Genomic DNA, 15569 nt, shown 5'->3' with positions numbered 1-15569 from the left:
TTGCAGGCGTCAGCACCCGGCAAGCCTGCTGCTTTTATTCAAGCCAATCTGGTATAATTAGAGACACTTTAGCCAAAGTAAGAGAGGACCTGCGTGCCTGCGAGGACAGCCAGCAACAATCCTCAAGCGGGTATCGAAGCTTATTCAACTAGAAGCCGTGGCTAACGACTCTTATGTCTGCCTAGCAGGGCCTCTAGTATTAATTTGAATAGCTCTGACAGTGGGACCATGCCTGATAAATGCATTAATTAAATATATAAAGGACTTTATATATGTTCAGTAAAATTGATGGTCCTCCAGTCCCAATTCTTGCCCTTAACTGAGGCCTCCTCAGAATCAAAGATTTGATTCAGGTAAAAACAAAAGGGGGGAAATGTTGTGATAGGGGAGAATAAGGATAAACTATAATATTTGATTTAGATTATATAAAATAGGTTCTAGCATGCTAAAATTTAAAGTCCCTGTTTATTAAAAATGGATAATTTTGGAATGTAATTGTAACTGCTTTTGTCATTTTTTAAATTTTTATTGAGATTAAGTGATTGCATAAATTTCACAAATTTCACAGTATTGTGGGATAGTGATATTTAAAGTCACAAACACATTTTAACCTTCACAAGGCAAATTGTCATTAACATGGCCTATAATGTTTGTGAATTCTATGCAGCTCCTCTTTTAAAAATTATTGTTATCATAGAGGTACAGAGGAATTACAATTACATGAATCAGGTAATGAGTACATTTCCTTTACTCCCAGTTCCTCCCATCTCCACCCACCACTTTCACCAGTGTCCAGTAAGTTCCACTGCTGCACTTTTTCACCCTTTTCCCTCAAGTTCTGTACCCTCCCCCTCAACCCTCCTAAAGATATACACCTGAATACAGGAAGATAAAATAACAAAAAATAAAAATATTAAAAAAGGTCTCTTGTTTCCATATTTTGGAGTTCATTTCCAGATATATATATATGTATATATATACACATATACACACATACATATATATAATTTTATCAGCATCCTTTTTTTTTTTTTTTGATTGTGGGGCTTGAACTCTGGGCCTGGGCACTGTCCCTCAGCTCTTCAGCTCAAGGCGAGAGCTCTACCGCTTGAGCCATGGCACCACTTCCAGCTTTTTCTGTGTATGTCGTACTGAGGAATCAAACCCAGGGCTTCATGCATGCTAGGTAAGCACTCTACCACTAAGCCATGTTCCCAGACCTTGTTTTTTTGGAGACAGGATCTCACTAAGGGGCCATCTGAGTCAAACTCTGGTTCCTGCCACAGCATCTCCAGTGCTGGTATTATGTACGTGTGCCTTATACCTAGCTTCTTTTCAACTTTCATACCATTAGGAGTTGTTTTTTTTTCCTCCAAATTGAATGTGTGTGTGTGTGTGTGTGCGTGCGTGTGTGCGCACACCAGTGCTGAAGCTTGAACTCAGGGCTAAGGTTATGTCCCTTAGATTTTTCATTCAAGGCTGGTACTACTACTTGAGCCACAGCTCCACTTCTGGCTTTTTGGTGTTTAATTGGAGGGAAGAGTCTTGCAGATTTTCCTGCCTTGGTTTTGAACCCCTATCCTCAGATCTTAGCTCCTACGTAGCTAGGATTACAATCAGGAACAGAGTGAGGTGGTTGGGCTCCTGTCTGTGCTAGCTCTGAGTAGTGTTGGCAACATTTTCCTAACACCCCCTTTTCCCTCTCACTGCCCTCTCCCCCCAGCAAATGACAGGTGAGATGAAAAGCCAGTATGTCATTCAAAAGAGGGCTTCTATGAAAACAACTTTAAAACAGTTTGTTGACTGAGCTGCTGCTACCTGGCACTGAGGACCGTGTGAGCACAAGACATTGTTTTTCCATGAGTTTCAAATAGTCCTCTTACAAAAAGGCTTAATAAGAAAATTGCTCTTGGGCTGGGAAGGTGGCTCAGTGGTAGAGTGCTTGCCTTGCACGCATGAGACCCTGGGTTCGATTCCTCAGCACCACATAAGCAGAAAAAGTCAGAAGTGGCACTGTGACTCAAGTAGTAGAGCACTAGCCTTGAGCTGAGGGACAGCGCCCAGGCCCAGAGTTCAGGCCCCACAACCAACAAAAGAAAGAAAAAAAAAGTGCTCTGTCTACATGCTATAGGCCAGTTTTTGTTTTTCAGAGAGCTCAAGTCTTGTGTCATGTCCTGATGTCTGAGGCCACCACATGAACCCTCCCTGTAAAGACCTCACATCTTCACCTGGGATTGTTCCCATGTCAGGGGGTCCTATGGGAGGCAGTTTAGTGATGGAAAGTCCACTCTGGTAGGGTCTGCAAAAGTACACAAGCTTCTCCCACCCTGGAGAGGGATTGGGGTTTGGACTGGAAGAGGTTGAGCAAGTAGCCATCAGCCCAAGACACTCGGTGGTGGATAAGGCAAGCACTGGAAAGGGTCAGACTATAGTTGCTGAGCTACCCCTCTTTATTTCTCTCTCATAGTGTCTACTTATGGGTTGTATCCCTTCATGATTTTTTTTTTTTTTTTGGTCCGGTTGTGGGGCCTGAAATATGGGCCTGGGCGCTGTCCCTCAGCTCTTCAGCTCAAGACAAGTGCTCTACCACTTGAGCCACAGCACCACCTCAGGCTTTTTTCTTTTTGCTTATGTGGTGCTGAGGAATCGAACCCAGAGCCTCAGGCATGCAAGGCAAGCGCTCTACCACTGAGCCACCTTCCCAGCCCTCCCTTCATGATTTGTAGACAAACCAGGACCCTTTGGTGGCCTATCCAGACTTCTGTGTAGACAGGAGCCGAGCTGTCAGTTGAATTTGTATGCTAGAACTGTCATGTACACACATGTAAACAGACATAAATCCTTGTATGTGCCAACAAAGTAGCTGCAGCTACACACTCCTTTCTGGGTGGGGTATAGTCTGAGGTCCTTTCCTTTTCTTAGGAAAGTTTTAGAAACTAGTTCTAATGGGCAGTATTGTTTCTGTGACTAAGCCACTGGTCAGATAACAGAGCTAGATGCATTGCAGCTGTCTCTTGTGGAAGGAAAGAGTCTGGGAGAGCAGATTGTCAAAGGTAGTGGATGTTGCCAGAAACACTGTGCTGCTTGCAGGGGCTACACTGCCTAAACAGGCCAGAGGTGTGGGGCAGGGAGAATAGGCCATTGTGTGCCCAGAGCACAGACGAGCTTTCAGAGTGTGAACCAGTTCATTGTGCAGGTCTTGGAAAGATGGCTTGGGAAGGACTTTAAGCCTTGTGGAAATGCGGGCTGAGCAGAAGCACATTCCTCCTAATTCCTTTTTGAAACTCACTGAAATGAACAAAAAGAATGAAAAATGGGGAACAAAAGCTCATCCAGAATTTGAGAGCAACCACAACCCAAGAACGGATGGTTGACAGATAGGAAAGAGAGGCTGCTGTCAGTTCTAGTTTATAAGGCCTGGCTCTCGTAGAGCCATGCTTGGAAGACTGTAGTCTCACTGGCTCACACCTATAATCCTAGTTGCTCAGGAGCCTAAGGCCTCCTGAAGATGTAGATTTGAAGGTAACCTGGGCTTTAGAAAAGTCTTTAGAGACCTCATTTATAGTTAACCCACAAAATGTACTGTTGGATGTTGGTGGCTCGCACCTGTAATCCTAACTACTCAGGAGGTTGAGATCTGAGGATTGTGACTCAAAGGCAGTCTGCTAGATTCCAGCTCCAAAAACAAGCAAAAAAGGGCTAGAGATTGACTCAAGTGATAGCAGTTCAGCCCAGCAGGCTTGAGGATCTAGTTCTTACGAAATAAATGAAACTAAATTAAAAACCAAAAACAGTATCTAGAAAGTTGGCAGTTATTGGGTAATGTATTTTTATATAAGCTATGATTTGAAGAAGACGCCAAAAGAAAAACTAGAAAGCTTTTGAATGGAGTTAAATGAAAATAACAGTACTTTGAGATTGGGCAATGTGTCATGGAAGCTGTCTCTTGGGAAATTTCAACAGGAAACGCATTAACTAGATTGAAAAACTGCATGTGCACGCACACATGCATGCACAAGCACATGTATACCAGTATTGGGGCTTGAACTCAGGGCCTCACACTCTGACTTGGATTTTTTGCCCAAGGCTGGCACTACACCACTTAAACCACAACTCCACTTACAGGTTTTATATGCTTAATTGGAAATAGAGTCTGAGGATTTTTCTGCCTGAGCTAGTTTTAAACCTTGATCCACAGATCTCATCTTCTTGAGTAGCTAGGATTTCAGGTGTGAGATGCTTGCCTGGTTCCTAAACTGCTTTTTGTTTAAAGGTGCAAGTCACTAAAACCTACTTCCATCTTAAACTAGAAAAAAAAGGAGATAATAAAGACCGTGGTGAGAATTGGCGGAAAATTTAATTTAAAAAGCTTTGAAAGCCAGGCACTGGTGGCTCAAGCCTATAATCCTAGTTACTCAGGCAGCTGAGATCTGAGGATCACAGTTTGAAGCTAGGCAGGAAAGTCTGTGAGATTCTTATCTCCAATAAACCACCAGAAAACAGGAAGTGGCACTGTGGCTCAACCTGGCTGAGCACTCGTCTTGAGTGAAATTGCTCAGGGATAGCACTTGGACCAAAAAAACAAAACAAAATTGATGAGGAACGTGAAAAAATGTGAATTCCCAATATTAGGAATAAGGGACATGGGATAGCTGCAGTGTTGATTGTCAACTGATAGCAAAGAAAAGGTGCTTATGCTAGTAAGCTTGGTAAGTAACATGAAACACCGAAGTTCTTTGTAAGACATGAATCACTAGGGCTCACTTGAAGAAATGTTTAAACCTGCTTATCTCTAGTCTTATTAAATAAATTCAGTTTTTAGTTAAGAGCTTTTTTTTTGTCGGTCATGGAGCTTGAACTCTGGTCCTGGGCGCTGTCCCTCAGCTCTTCAGCTCAAGGCACTCTACCACTTGAGCCACAGCGCCACTTCCGGCTTTTTTCTTCTTGCTTATGTGGTGCTGAGGAATCGAACCCAGGGCCTTGAGCATGCAAGGCAAGCGCTCTACCACTGAGCCACCTTCCCAGCCCCTGTTGTATTCTACAAACATTTTTACAATTTTACTTTATTGTTATTATAGAGGTGAGTACAGAGAGGTTACATTCAACTGTTTCCTCACATTCCCTCCCTCCCTCCCATCTCCACCCACGAGTTGTGTATGTCTAGTGTGCTCTACTGCGACACTTTTTCACCCTTTTCCCTCAGATTTTGTGCCCTCCCTTGCCTTCCCACAGATAAGCACATGAATACACTGTATATAAGGTAAAGAATAAAGAATCACCAGAAAAAGAAAAAAATTACAGTCTTTTGTTTCTATATCTTAGTTCATTTTAGTATGTGTTTTACTTTATATAAAGTAATACATACTTCAGGCATTGTACCTTTGTGATTCTTTCCTGAGACTACCCTCTTTTGGTATCACTGTATGTGAATATCTGGAAGCCTGTGTAATTTGTCATATCCCAGTGAATTTCAGATCTAACTTCTGCATATCAGAGAGAACATGTGCTGTTTGTGTCTCTGATCTTGGCTCACTTTACTTAACATGATTTGTTCTACCCATTTCCCTGCAAATTATATTATTTTATTCTTTCTAACAGCTGTGTCAAATTCCATTGTATATAGGTACCACAGTTTTTGGATCCACTCATTCTGAGCTGTTTCCATATCTTGGCTATTGTGAATAATGTGGCATTGAATATGGATGTGCAGGTGTCCTGATCATATTCTGTCTACCAAACATTTAAGGCAAAAAGTGCTGGGCTGGGAAGTTGGCTCAGTGATGGAGTGCTTGCTTGCCTTGCGTGCATGAGGCCTTGGGTTTGATTCCTCAACATCACATAAGCAGAAAAAAGCTGGAAGTGGTACTGTGGCTCAAGTGATAGAGCGCTAGCGTTGAGCTGAAGAGCTCAGGGACAGCGCCCAGGCCCAGAGTTCAGCCCCCATGACTGGACCCCCCCCAAAAATAAAAATGCTTTGAAGTACAGGAGTACAATTTTCTAAATGTGAGATCTGAACACTAAAAGTACCAAAAAAATAACAACTACTACTGGAAGAAAGCAGCCCTAACATCTGGGGAGATATGAGCTGATAAGTCTTGGTGATCAGCTGTTGGTATTCTTCATCTGCCCAAAGGTTCACCCGGGCTACTCAGGGTCCCCAAAGACAGCCATAGAGCCTAGAAACTAATTCTGAAATTCATAAGGAAATGCAAAGATGCTAAATGTAATCAAATCAAGCAAATGAAGATGAGTTTGAGGGATAACACTGCCTTAGACACAGGACACATAGGGTCACTACGTTGTCCTGGCTAGAGACAACTATCTGAGGTAATGCTGGGTCAGGTCTAAAACGGTAAGCGGGATCTGGGCTGCCCCTGTGTTCTTTGCTCTTGCCAGCTTGAAAGGCTGACTAGAGAGGCATAAATAAGTACGAATGGTGATTTGTCTTACTTTTAGGCTGTGCTAGGTAACTTGTAAGTTTTTCAGAATTCCATTAAAATTTTTGGACTTCTTTTTCTTGTAACATTTGAAGACAAAATGGAAGGTAATCTGTCTTTCTCTTGAACAAACAAGAAGTTAGGAACATTTGAATTCTTGTTCAAAAACAGTGTTCTTAGCCCTTTGCATTTGTGTAAATAGTTATTGGGATATTTAAGTGGCAGCAAGGAGAAGCTTGAAACATTTCTCCCAGGAGGCATTCTGTGCTTTCTGGGAGGTAAAAGAACTGGGTGGGGCTGGGAAGTTGGCTCCCTGGTAGAGGGCTTGCCTTGTATGCATGAGGCCCTGGGTTCGATTCCTCAGCACCACATACGCAGAAAAAGCCGGAAGTGGTGCTATGGCTCAAGTGGTAGAGCGCTAGCCTTGAGCTGAAGAGCTGACAGACAACACCCAGGTCCAGAATTCAGGCCTCACAATAGACAGAAGAAAAGAATTGGGTGGACTTGGGTTAGATTTGTGACTGGCCTCAGTACCTTCTTGTCTTGCTCTCCATGGTTGCCTATGCCCTCACCTAGTACTTTGAACCTCTTCAAATTTCCTGTTAGTATCCATGGGATGTCTTCCTACTTGGGAGGACAAAGTCCTGATGCCTGCCAGGGATGGGCTGAGCAGGGAGGAGGCCATGGGAGGGAAAGCCTGTGTATGCAGCCCTGTATAAGTAGCACTCTGCTGCAGACAGTGGGCCATTCCCCTTACTGGCTGATCAGGAATCCACTGGTTCTGATACTTGACAACTGCAGCTACTGTTACCTGATTTTGAACTTTATATGAAGGGGAACCGCGTGGTATATGTACAGTTGTGTCTGCCTTGTTCTCATCCTCAAGTTTGGAAAGCATAGCTATTACTGATGCTTGCTTCTCAATAGATGTGACATGCTTCTAGTAATGTCATGATGGTTTCTAAGAGCTCAGGGAGCTGCTTCATGAGAATATCCTGGGTTTGCATTGTGTGTGTTTGGTGTTAGCAGCATTTGATAGTACAAGTATCACATTACACTGTTGTTGCTGAGTGTCTCCTTGATGAGGAGTGAAGCTGAGTGCATCTCTAGGATTGTCTGTTTTCTGCCCTTCTCATTTATTTGTAGAGATTTTTTTTTATGTTATAAGTGTGGCTCTTTGTCAGGTTGAACACACCGTGCTTTGTGCATATTTCATGTATAGTTCCCAGTGTATGTTTGCCAGTTTTTTTTCTTTGAGACAGGGTCTCCCTGTGTAGCCAGGCAGGTTTCAAATTTATGACCCTCTTACCTCCCAGGTGCTGGGATTACAAATATTCACAATGCCCAAGTGCCATTATCACTGCTTTTTTTTTTTTTCCTGTTATCACTTTTTTTTGGGGGGGGGTGGTCATGGGGCCTGAACTCTGGGCCTGGGTGCTGTCCCTCAGCTCTTCAGCTCAAGGCTAGCGCTCTACCACTTAGCCACAGCACCACTTCCAGCTTTTCTGCTTATGTGGTGCTAAGGAATTGAACCCAGGGCCTTATGCATGCCAGGCAAGCGCTCTACCACTGAGCCACCTTCCCAGCCCCCTGTTATTACTCTGTTTCTGTTTGCATGTGTGTGTGTGTGAGTGAGAGAGAGAGAGAGAGAGAGCTGAGAAGAGAAAGAAGAGAAGGAGATCAGGCCCTAAGTGCTATCCCTGAGCTTTTTTGTGTGTGTGCCAGTCCTGGGGCCTGAACTCAGGGACATCACTTAGCCTAGGTAGCTAAGATTATAGGCATGAGCCATTAGCACCTGACTTTGTGTGTGGGGATGTATGAGTGTGTTTTAAATTTAAAAAAAAAAAAAAAACAACTGTCTTGTAGCTGGGCACTGTTGGCTCACGCCTGTAATCCTAAGATCTGAGGATTGTGGTTCAAAGCCAGCCTGGGCAGGAAAAGCCGTGAAACTCATATCTCTAATAAACCACCAAAAAACCAGAAATAGCGCTATGGCTCAAGTGGTAAAGTGCTCTCCTTGAACTGAAGAGCTCAGGGACAGTGCCCAGGCCCAGAGTTAAAGCTCCACAACTGACCAAAAAAAGAAAACAAAAACTTTTGTGAGCTGGGAAGGTGGCTCAGTGATAGAATGCTTGCCTTGTATGAGGCCCTGGGTTCGATTCCTCTGTACCACATAAGAAAAAAAAAAGTGGAGGTATGACTCAATGGTAGAACATTAGCTTTCAGCTAATGAGACAGTTCCCAGGCCCTGAGTTCAAACCTCAGGACTGGCACACACATGCATGTATATGCGCATATACACACACACCTCAAACTGTCTTGTATTGTTTTTAACATTCAGAACTACAATTTAGGGCTGGGAAGGTGGCTCAGTGGTAGAGCGTTTGTCTTGCATGCATGAGGCCCTGGATTCAATTGTTCAACACCACATAAGCAGAAAAAGCCAAAAGTGGCACTGTGGCTCAAGTGGTAGAGCACTAGCCTTGAGCTGAAGAGCTGAGGGACAGTGCCGAGGCCCAGAGTTCAGGCCCTAGGACTGGCAAAAAAACAAAACAAAACTATAATTTATTGAAAATTAGTTTTGTGTCATATGAACATAGGCCCAAGGTTTAGTTCGCACATGTATATGTGGCAGGTGTAGCACATCTGTGAAAGGCTGTCCCTTATCACAGGTCAAGAGATGTACATGTGCCTGGCATGTTCCTGGGTGTTCGTTGTATGTCCACATAGTGACTACTAGGCATGTACAATGTCCTGAGTTGAAGGCCTAAGTGTAAATACCATGTGCAAATGAGGGTGATCTGGCCCAGGTGGCCCTGTGCACCCCTAACTCTGCAGTTTCTAACATCTATATGTATTTGCCTGGCCTACATGAAATACAGCACAGCTGACCACCAAGTTGTCCTACTGCTCAGAAATGACAGGCCAGAGCAGCAGCAATCCTGGGAGGAGGGCTTCCTACTCAGGTCAGCTGCTGAGTGATAAAGATGGGTGAAGTTGTTGCTGAAATCATACCAGTTTCCAAGTCAGCTGCTTTTCCTTTTTATTTTCTCCAAAACATATTTTACTTTATTTTTTTTATTATTGTGAAAATACTGTACAGAGGGGTTACAATTACATGGGCAAGAGAATGAGTCCATTTCTTTTTTTCTCTTTTTTTTTTTTTGGGTCCGGTCGTGGGGCCTGAACTCTGGGCCTGGGCGCTGTCCCTCAGCTCTTCAGCTCAAGGCTAGCGCTCTACCACTTGAGCCACAGCGCCACTTCCGGCTTTTTTTTTCTTTTTGCTTATGTGGTGCTGAGGAATTGAACCCAGGGCCTCATGCATGCAAGGCAAGCACTCAACCACTGAGCCACCTTCCCAGCCCGAGTCCATTTCTTATCAAGCATTGTAGCCTCCTCCTTTGTTTCCCCTTCCCATCCTGCTTTTCCTTTTTCTAGTGCAGCCCTTTCCTGAAGTCTGATGCTGGAGGAGGCATCCTCAGAATCCTCTGAAGTCAGTTTACGTTGGTGCACTTGAAGCAAATGGCAATGTCCCAGACACAGGACTACGAATGCAGGAGCCACCATATCGATGGGCAGGACCCCAGGATTCCAGGGTCCAGCACCAGGTAAGGGAGTACTGTCCACTCCTGGTAAGGTGTCTAGGCCTTGGGAATAGAAGGGAAGGGTTCTTCTCAAAGAAGACATCATGGATTAGGGTTCTCCCAGCCCCACACTGCAACTACCACCCACATGGACCTTCTCGCAGGGCCTTACCAGTGGTTGGGCCTCTTCTGCAATTTCCACATACCCAAGGCAGTTCCTCACCACAGGGATGTCTGCCAGAGGCCAGCATGTCCATGGTCCTTTGAGGACCTTGAGGCTGGGGCTCCTGTGCTGGACCATATACTTTGACCTCTCTGTGTATTCCATCCATGTGGATGATGGAAGCCACAGCTCCTTATTTTTATTTTCCTAATTTTGAACTCTCTCTGGACATAATTCCATGTTTACAGAAAAGCTGCCAAAATAAGAATGTGCTAAGTGCCGGGCGCCTGTGGCTCACTTCTGTAATCCTAGCTACTCAGGAGGCTGAAATTTGAGGATCCCGCTTCAAAGCCAGCCCAGGCAGGGAAGTCCCTGAGACTTTTTTTTTTTTTGGGTCCGGTCATGGGGCCTGAACTCTGGGCCTGGGCACTACCCCTCAGCCCTTCAGCTCGTCCAGCCTCTTTTTTTTTCTGCTTATGTGGTGCTGAGAAATCGAACCCAGGGCCTCAAGCATGCAAGGCAAGCGCTCTACCACTGAGCCAACTTCCCAGTCCCTGTTTTACTTTTTGTTTTTATTTTTTTGCCAGTCCTGGGGCTTGAACTCAGGGCCTGGGCACTGTCCTTGAGCTTCATTTGCTCAAGGCTAGCACTCTACCACTTGAGCCACAGCGCCACTTCTAGCTTTTTCTGTTTATGTGGTACTGAGAGCTCCATGCATACTAGGCAAGCACTCTACCACTAAGCCACATTCCAGCACATGCACTGTTTATAAAAAAATAATGTCCCATTTATGCCTTCTATTTTTCCCAACCACAAAAATAATCCTGTGGGGGAGGAAGTATATATATACATACATACATACACATATTCCTAGCTACTCAGGAGGCAGAGATTTGAGAATTTTGGTTCAAAACCAACCCAGGCAGGAAACACCACAAGACTTCTATCTGCAATGAGCTACCAAAAAAAGCCAGAAGTAGAGCTATGGCTCAAGTGTTAAAGCACTAGTCTTGAGACAGAAAAGCTCAGGGACAGCACCCAGGCCCAGAGTTCAACCCTATGACTGTTACCAAAAGAAAAAATAATACAAGTAATCTTATGAGCAAGTTGGAAAATACAGTAAAAATTACTACACATGCACACACACACACACACACACTCACACTCACACATACACACACACACCAACCCTACTGGCCCAGCACAGAACTCACAACAGGACCCCCACTGGAAGTCGCAAGAGTGAAATCGCAGCACTGGGCCAGCATGCAGGAATGGTGGTTTGAACTTCTTAGCCTCTGCCCTTGACGTTAGCATCCATTGATGACCCTCCACTTAGTGGGCAGCACATACCTGCAGATTAAAGCGTCTCCTCACAAATGCCAACTGCAGAAGTTGGTGGTGTTCTAATGGGGAGATCTGGTAGTAGTCCCTTGACCAGGTAGTCCAACTGACTGTCCCTGTGACCTTTTACCTGCCCACTGTCCCTGTGACCTTTCACCTGCCCCATTTGCCAGTTCTGCCAAGCTACGTTGTTCTTCACAGAGTTGAGGGAAGCAGGTCTGAGCCTGGGTAAACCTAGGCATCTGTGGGAGGAGGCAAGGGAGAGTTCTGGCAAAAGGGTTCGTTGAAGAAATCATTGCCCCATCAGATGACTTTCCACGAGTGAAGAGTGAAATGGGCCCTTGTGAAATGGAGGACAGGACAGTTACACTCAGTGATCAGTCCTGCTTCCTGACTAGCCCCTGTCTGTTACAACTAAGAGGTTACTTCTCGGGTCACGTCCCATGTCGTCTCCTCCTCTTTTTCCTCCTTACCCTCCCTCTCTTTCCTCTCCTCCTCTTCTCCTCTTTCCTCTTCTCTTTCCTCTTCTCTTTCCTCTTCTGTTTTCCTCTTGTGCTTCCATTCAGGTTTAATTCACTGCTTCTCTGTCTGGCTTTGGGACAAGTTGCTCACAGCCTCCTGCTACACAGGGCTCCCAGTCCCACCAACATTCCCCAACACAGTCCCTTCTTCTTGGAGTACCCTGGCAGGACCAGAGACACTGAAGCCTACAGGGATGCTGCCTGATACCGTAACAGTGGTGCCCTATCACAGCACAGCCTGAGCTGGCCACTGGTGGTTCACACCTGTAGTCCTAGCTACTCAGGAGGCTAAGATCTGAGGATGGCAGTTTGAAGCCAACCTGGGAAGGAAAGTCCACGAGATCCTTATCTCCAATTAATCACCAAAAAGTTGAAAGTGAAGCTATAGCTTAAGTGGTAGAGTGCCAGCCTTGAACAAAAAAGCTAAGGAACAGTGCCAAGTCCTTGAGTTCAAACCTTGGTACTAGCACAAAAAGAAAGGAAGGTAGGAAGGGAAAGAAAGAAAAGAACAAATAGGAAAGGAAAGAGAAAAAGATGAGGAACCATGGGTTCATCAGAGCATTTGTTTTCAAAGCAACCTTGTCCAGGGCCACTTTAGCTTGGTAAAAGCCAGGGATGGCTTTTACTGTCCTGGCAGAACTGTGGGAGTATCACTACCAAGCCAGCTCCCGCCTCCTCTTCCTTTTCTCTCCTAAGCTCTTACCCTGGCAACAAATGAAACCAGCCCAGTGATAGACCAGGCCCATGGAAGAATGATGCACAGCGCAGCAGGATGGGGGCAGAGTCCACACCGAGGGCACTGTGCACCTTTAAAGGGTTTCTTTTCTGGAATGTATATTCTTAAAAAATGTTACCCCAGGCTGGGAAGGTGGCTCAGTGGTAGAGTGCTTGCCTAGCATGCATGAAGCCCTGGGTTCAATTCCTCAGCACCAGATAAAGAGAAAAGACCAGAAGGGGCACTGTGGCTCGAATGGTAGAGCACTAGCCTTGAGCAAAAAGAAGCTCAAGGACAGTGCCCAGACCCTGAGTTCAAACCCTGGGACTGGCACACATCAAAAAAAGTTAACCTGATATCATACATACCTTTGTTAAAATGGTCTTGTGGGACATGTGTTAATTAATTAATTTATTTGTTATTTATTTATTTTTGTCAGTTGTGGGGCTTGAACTCGGCCTGGGTGCTGTCCCTCAGCTCTTCAGCTCAAGGTAAGCGCTCTACCACTTGAGCCACAGCACCACTTCCAGTTTTCTGGTGATTTATTGGAGATAAGAGTCTCACGGATTTTCCTACCCAGGCTGGCTTTGAACTGTGATCCTCAGATCTCAGCCTCCTGAGTAGCTAGGATTACAGGCGTGAGCCACCAGCACCCAGCTTACATTGCTTTTAACTAAAAAAATGTTACAAAGCTGTAGGAAGGGTTGGATGCATGGCTCAGTTGGTAGAGCGCTAACCAAAAAACCAAAGCATCGGGTACCAAGTTCAAGTCCCAGCTTCAGACCTTAAAAAAAAAAAGCTAGACGAGGAGACTTAGGGATCCTTGAGGCTGAGTCAGGTGTCCCGTTGTACTCAAGGTACTAGGAGCCAGAAGCCCCAGTCCCTGCAATACAAAGACTTGGTGCTCTTGCTAGGGTGGCTGCAGCCTGGGATGGGTAGATGCCAGTGTGAAGGGAGGGCAGGGTCCTGGCTGACTGACACTTGTGTCCCCACAGGCTGGAGTGGGTAGAGATCATCGAGCCACGCACCCGCGAGCGCATGTATGCCAATCTGGTCACTGGTGAGTGTGTGTGGGACCCACCCGCCGGCGTGCGCATCAAACGCACCAGCGAGGACCAGTGGTGGGAGCTCTTTGACCCCAACACATCACGCTTCTACTACTACAGCGCTGCTTCGCAGCGCACTGTATGGCACCGCCCACAGAACTGCGACATCATCCCGCTAGCCAAGCTGCAGACACTGAAGCAGAGCACCGAGTCCCCGCGCGTCTCTGCGGACAGCAGCCCTGGGCGAGGCAGCCGCGATGGCAGCACAGGGTCCTCACTGGAGCCAGAGCCTGACGCTGCCGCTGAGAGGGCGCAGGAGCCTCAGGCCAGGGCCGGTCGGCCAGCCACCCTGGGGACCGCAAAGGAAGAGAGCAGCAGGTGAGGAGGCTGGGCCAGTGAAAATAGGCAGGACTAGGCAGAGCAGGGCAGGATGGATGGGTGGGCCTGAATGTGAGTGCAAGCAGTGCTCTCTGCCACTTAGTTTCTTAGTAAGGACTGTGTCCAGTAATCAAGATGATTTTCAGATCTTTATGCTAGAATGTCCTTTTGCTGCTGGATGGCCTCAAGTCAGTAACCCTGCTAGTTCCCAGGCCACCCAACTGACTTCCATTTCCCCTAGTTCACATTGTGATTAACCACTGTTTAAGGTTAGGAGCTAATTAGTTGGTCAGAACCTGTAAAGTGAAGGAAGGCCAGGGAGAAAAATACTCTGGCAGTTCTGCCTTTCCTGGGCTTAGCCAGGGATCCATGAGGACCCTGACTATACGGGGACCACCTGTGCTTAAACCCTACTGATTGTCCTGGGTCCCCCAACAGAGAAATGCTGCTGTCAGTCTTGTTACATAGGTGAAGGCAGTGAGGTTTGGAAAGATGACCTTGTCCACGTGGTCAGGAAGGTCAGATGGACGGGCTGTGATGAGAGTCCTTGGCCAGCCATACCCCAGTGTCAGGAGGTTTTTTTCTGCACAGTGGTTGGTGTTGTACACTTATGGAACCAAGACTGTAATGTGTACCTTGCCTGGAAACACCTTCAGCTGTCTTTCTGTGACATTAGTACCAACATCTTGCTGTTTTATCCATGATTATCACCATGAGGATGCTGTGGCTGAGCGCCTGTGTGGAGAACAAGGGGGAGGAATCAGAATAAGTGCTGATGCAGCTCAGACATAGGGAGATGGGCGTGGAGCCCAGGAAGGTGGTTGATGCAGCCCTGAGCCACATGTGAGCTGCATGAGGGGCTTCCAAGAGAAGAGTTCTCCCCTCTTAGGGGCAGCAGGGCACCCTGGCCATGGGTGAGGTAGGTTAGATTGTATCTGATTCACACCTTGAGGCTCATTTATTCCTGCTGAGAGTAACGGAGTAGGAGCCCAGAATGGAAGCGGGCCTGTGGGGCAACCACCACAAAGGTGAACATAGTTGTCTATGCAGTGCCATAGGGCTGGACAGATGGGGCTCCATTTGGAATATAGACAGCTAGCTGGGTACGCGTGAGGAGTGAGGTCGATACGGATGTGGACATAACGTGAAGTGACCTTTGGTAATTGTCAGCAGAGAGTAGGGCTTCTGTTCATGGGAATTGGGGAGCCCCTGCCCTCAGAAATGAGAAGTGGGGGCTGGGAAGGTGGCTCAGTGGTAGAGCACTTGCCTTGCATGCTCGAGGCCCTGGATTCGGTTCCTTAGCACCACATAAGCAAAAAGAAAAAAGCCGGAAGTGGCGCTGTGGCTCAAGTGGTAGAGCACTAGCCTTGAGCTGAAGAGC

At 46.2% G+C, this 15569-nt stretch overlaps 1 protein-coding gene across 2 annotated transcripts in view; it reads left to right on the top strand.

Annotated features, from left to right (window-relative positions):
• The first annotated feature begins 9919 nt into the window (after window positions 1-9919).
• The window catches only part of Arhgap39 (Rho GTPase activating protein 39), a 41829-nt gene continuing 36179 nt past the window's right edge, over window positions 9920-15569 (top strand). For both annotated transcript variants that reach the window (XM_013033874.1, XM_013033873.1), the window contains exons 1-2: window positions 9920-10045; window positions 13760-14188. In XM_013033874.1, the coding sequence (XP_012889328.1) occupies window positions 9960-10045; window positions 13760-14188 (515 nt within the window). In that variant the 5' untranslated portion in view covers window positions 9920-9959. The remainder of the gene's footprint in view (window positions 10046-13759; window positions 14189-15569) is intronic.

The sequence above is a fragment of the Dipodomys ordii genome, unplaced genomic scaffold, assembly GCF_000151885.1.
Source record: "Dipodomys ordii isolate 6190 unplaced genomic scaffold, Dord_2.0 Scaffold179, whole genome shotgun sequence".
Classification (NCBI taxonomy): domain Eukaryota; kingdom Metazoa; phylum Chordata; class Mammalia; order Rodentia; family Heteromyidae; genus Dipodomys; species Dipodomys ordii.
Note: the sequence above shows the minus strand (reverse complement) of the source record. Positions and strands in the feature narration are given on the sequence as shown.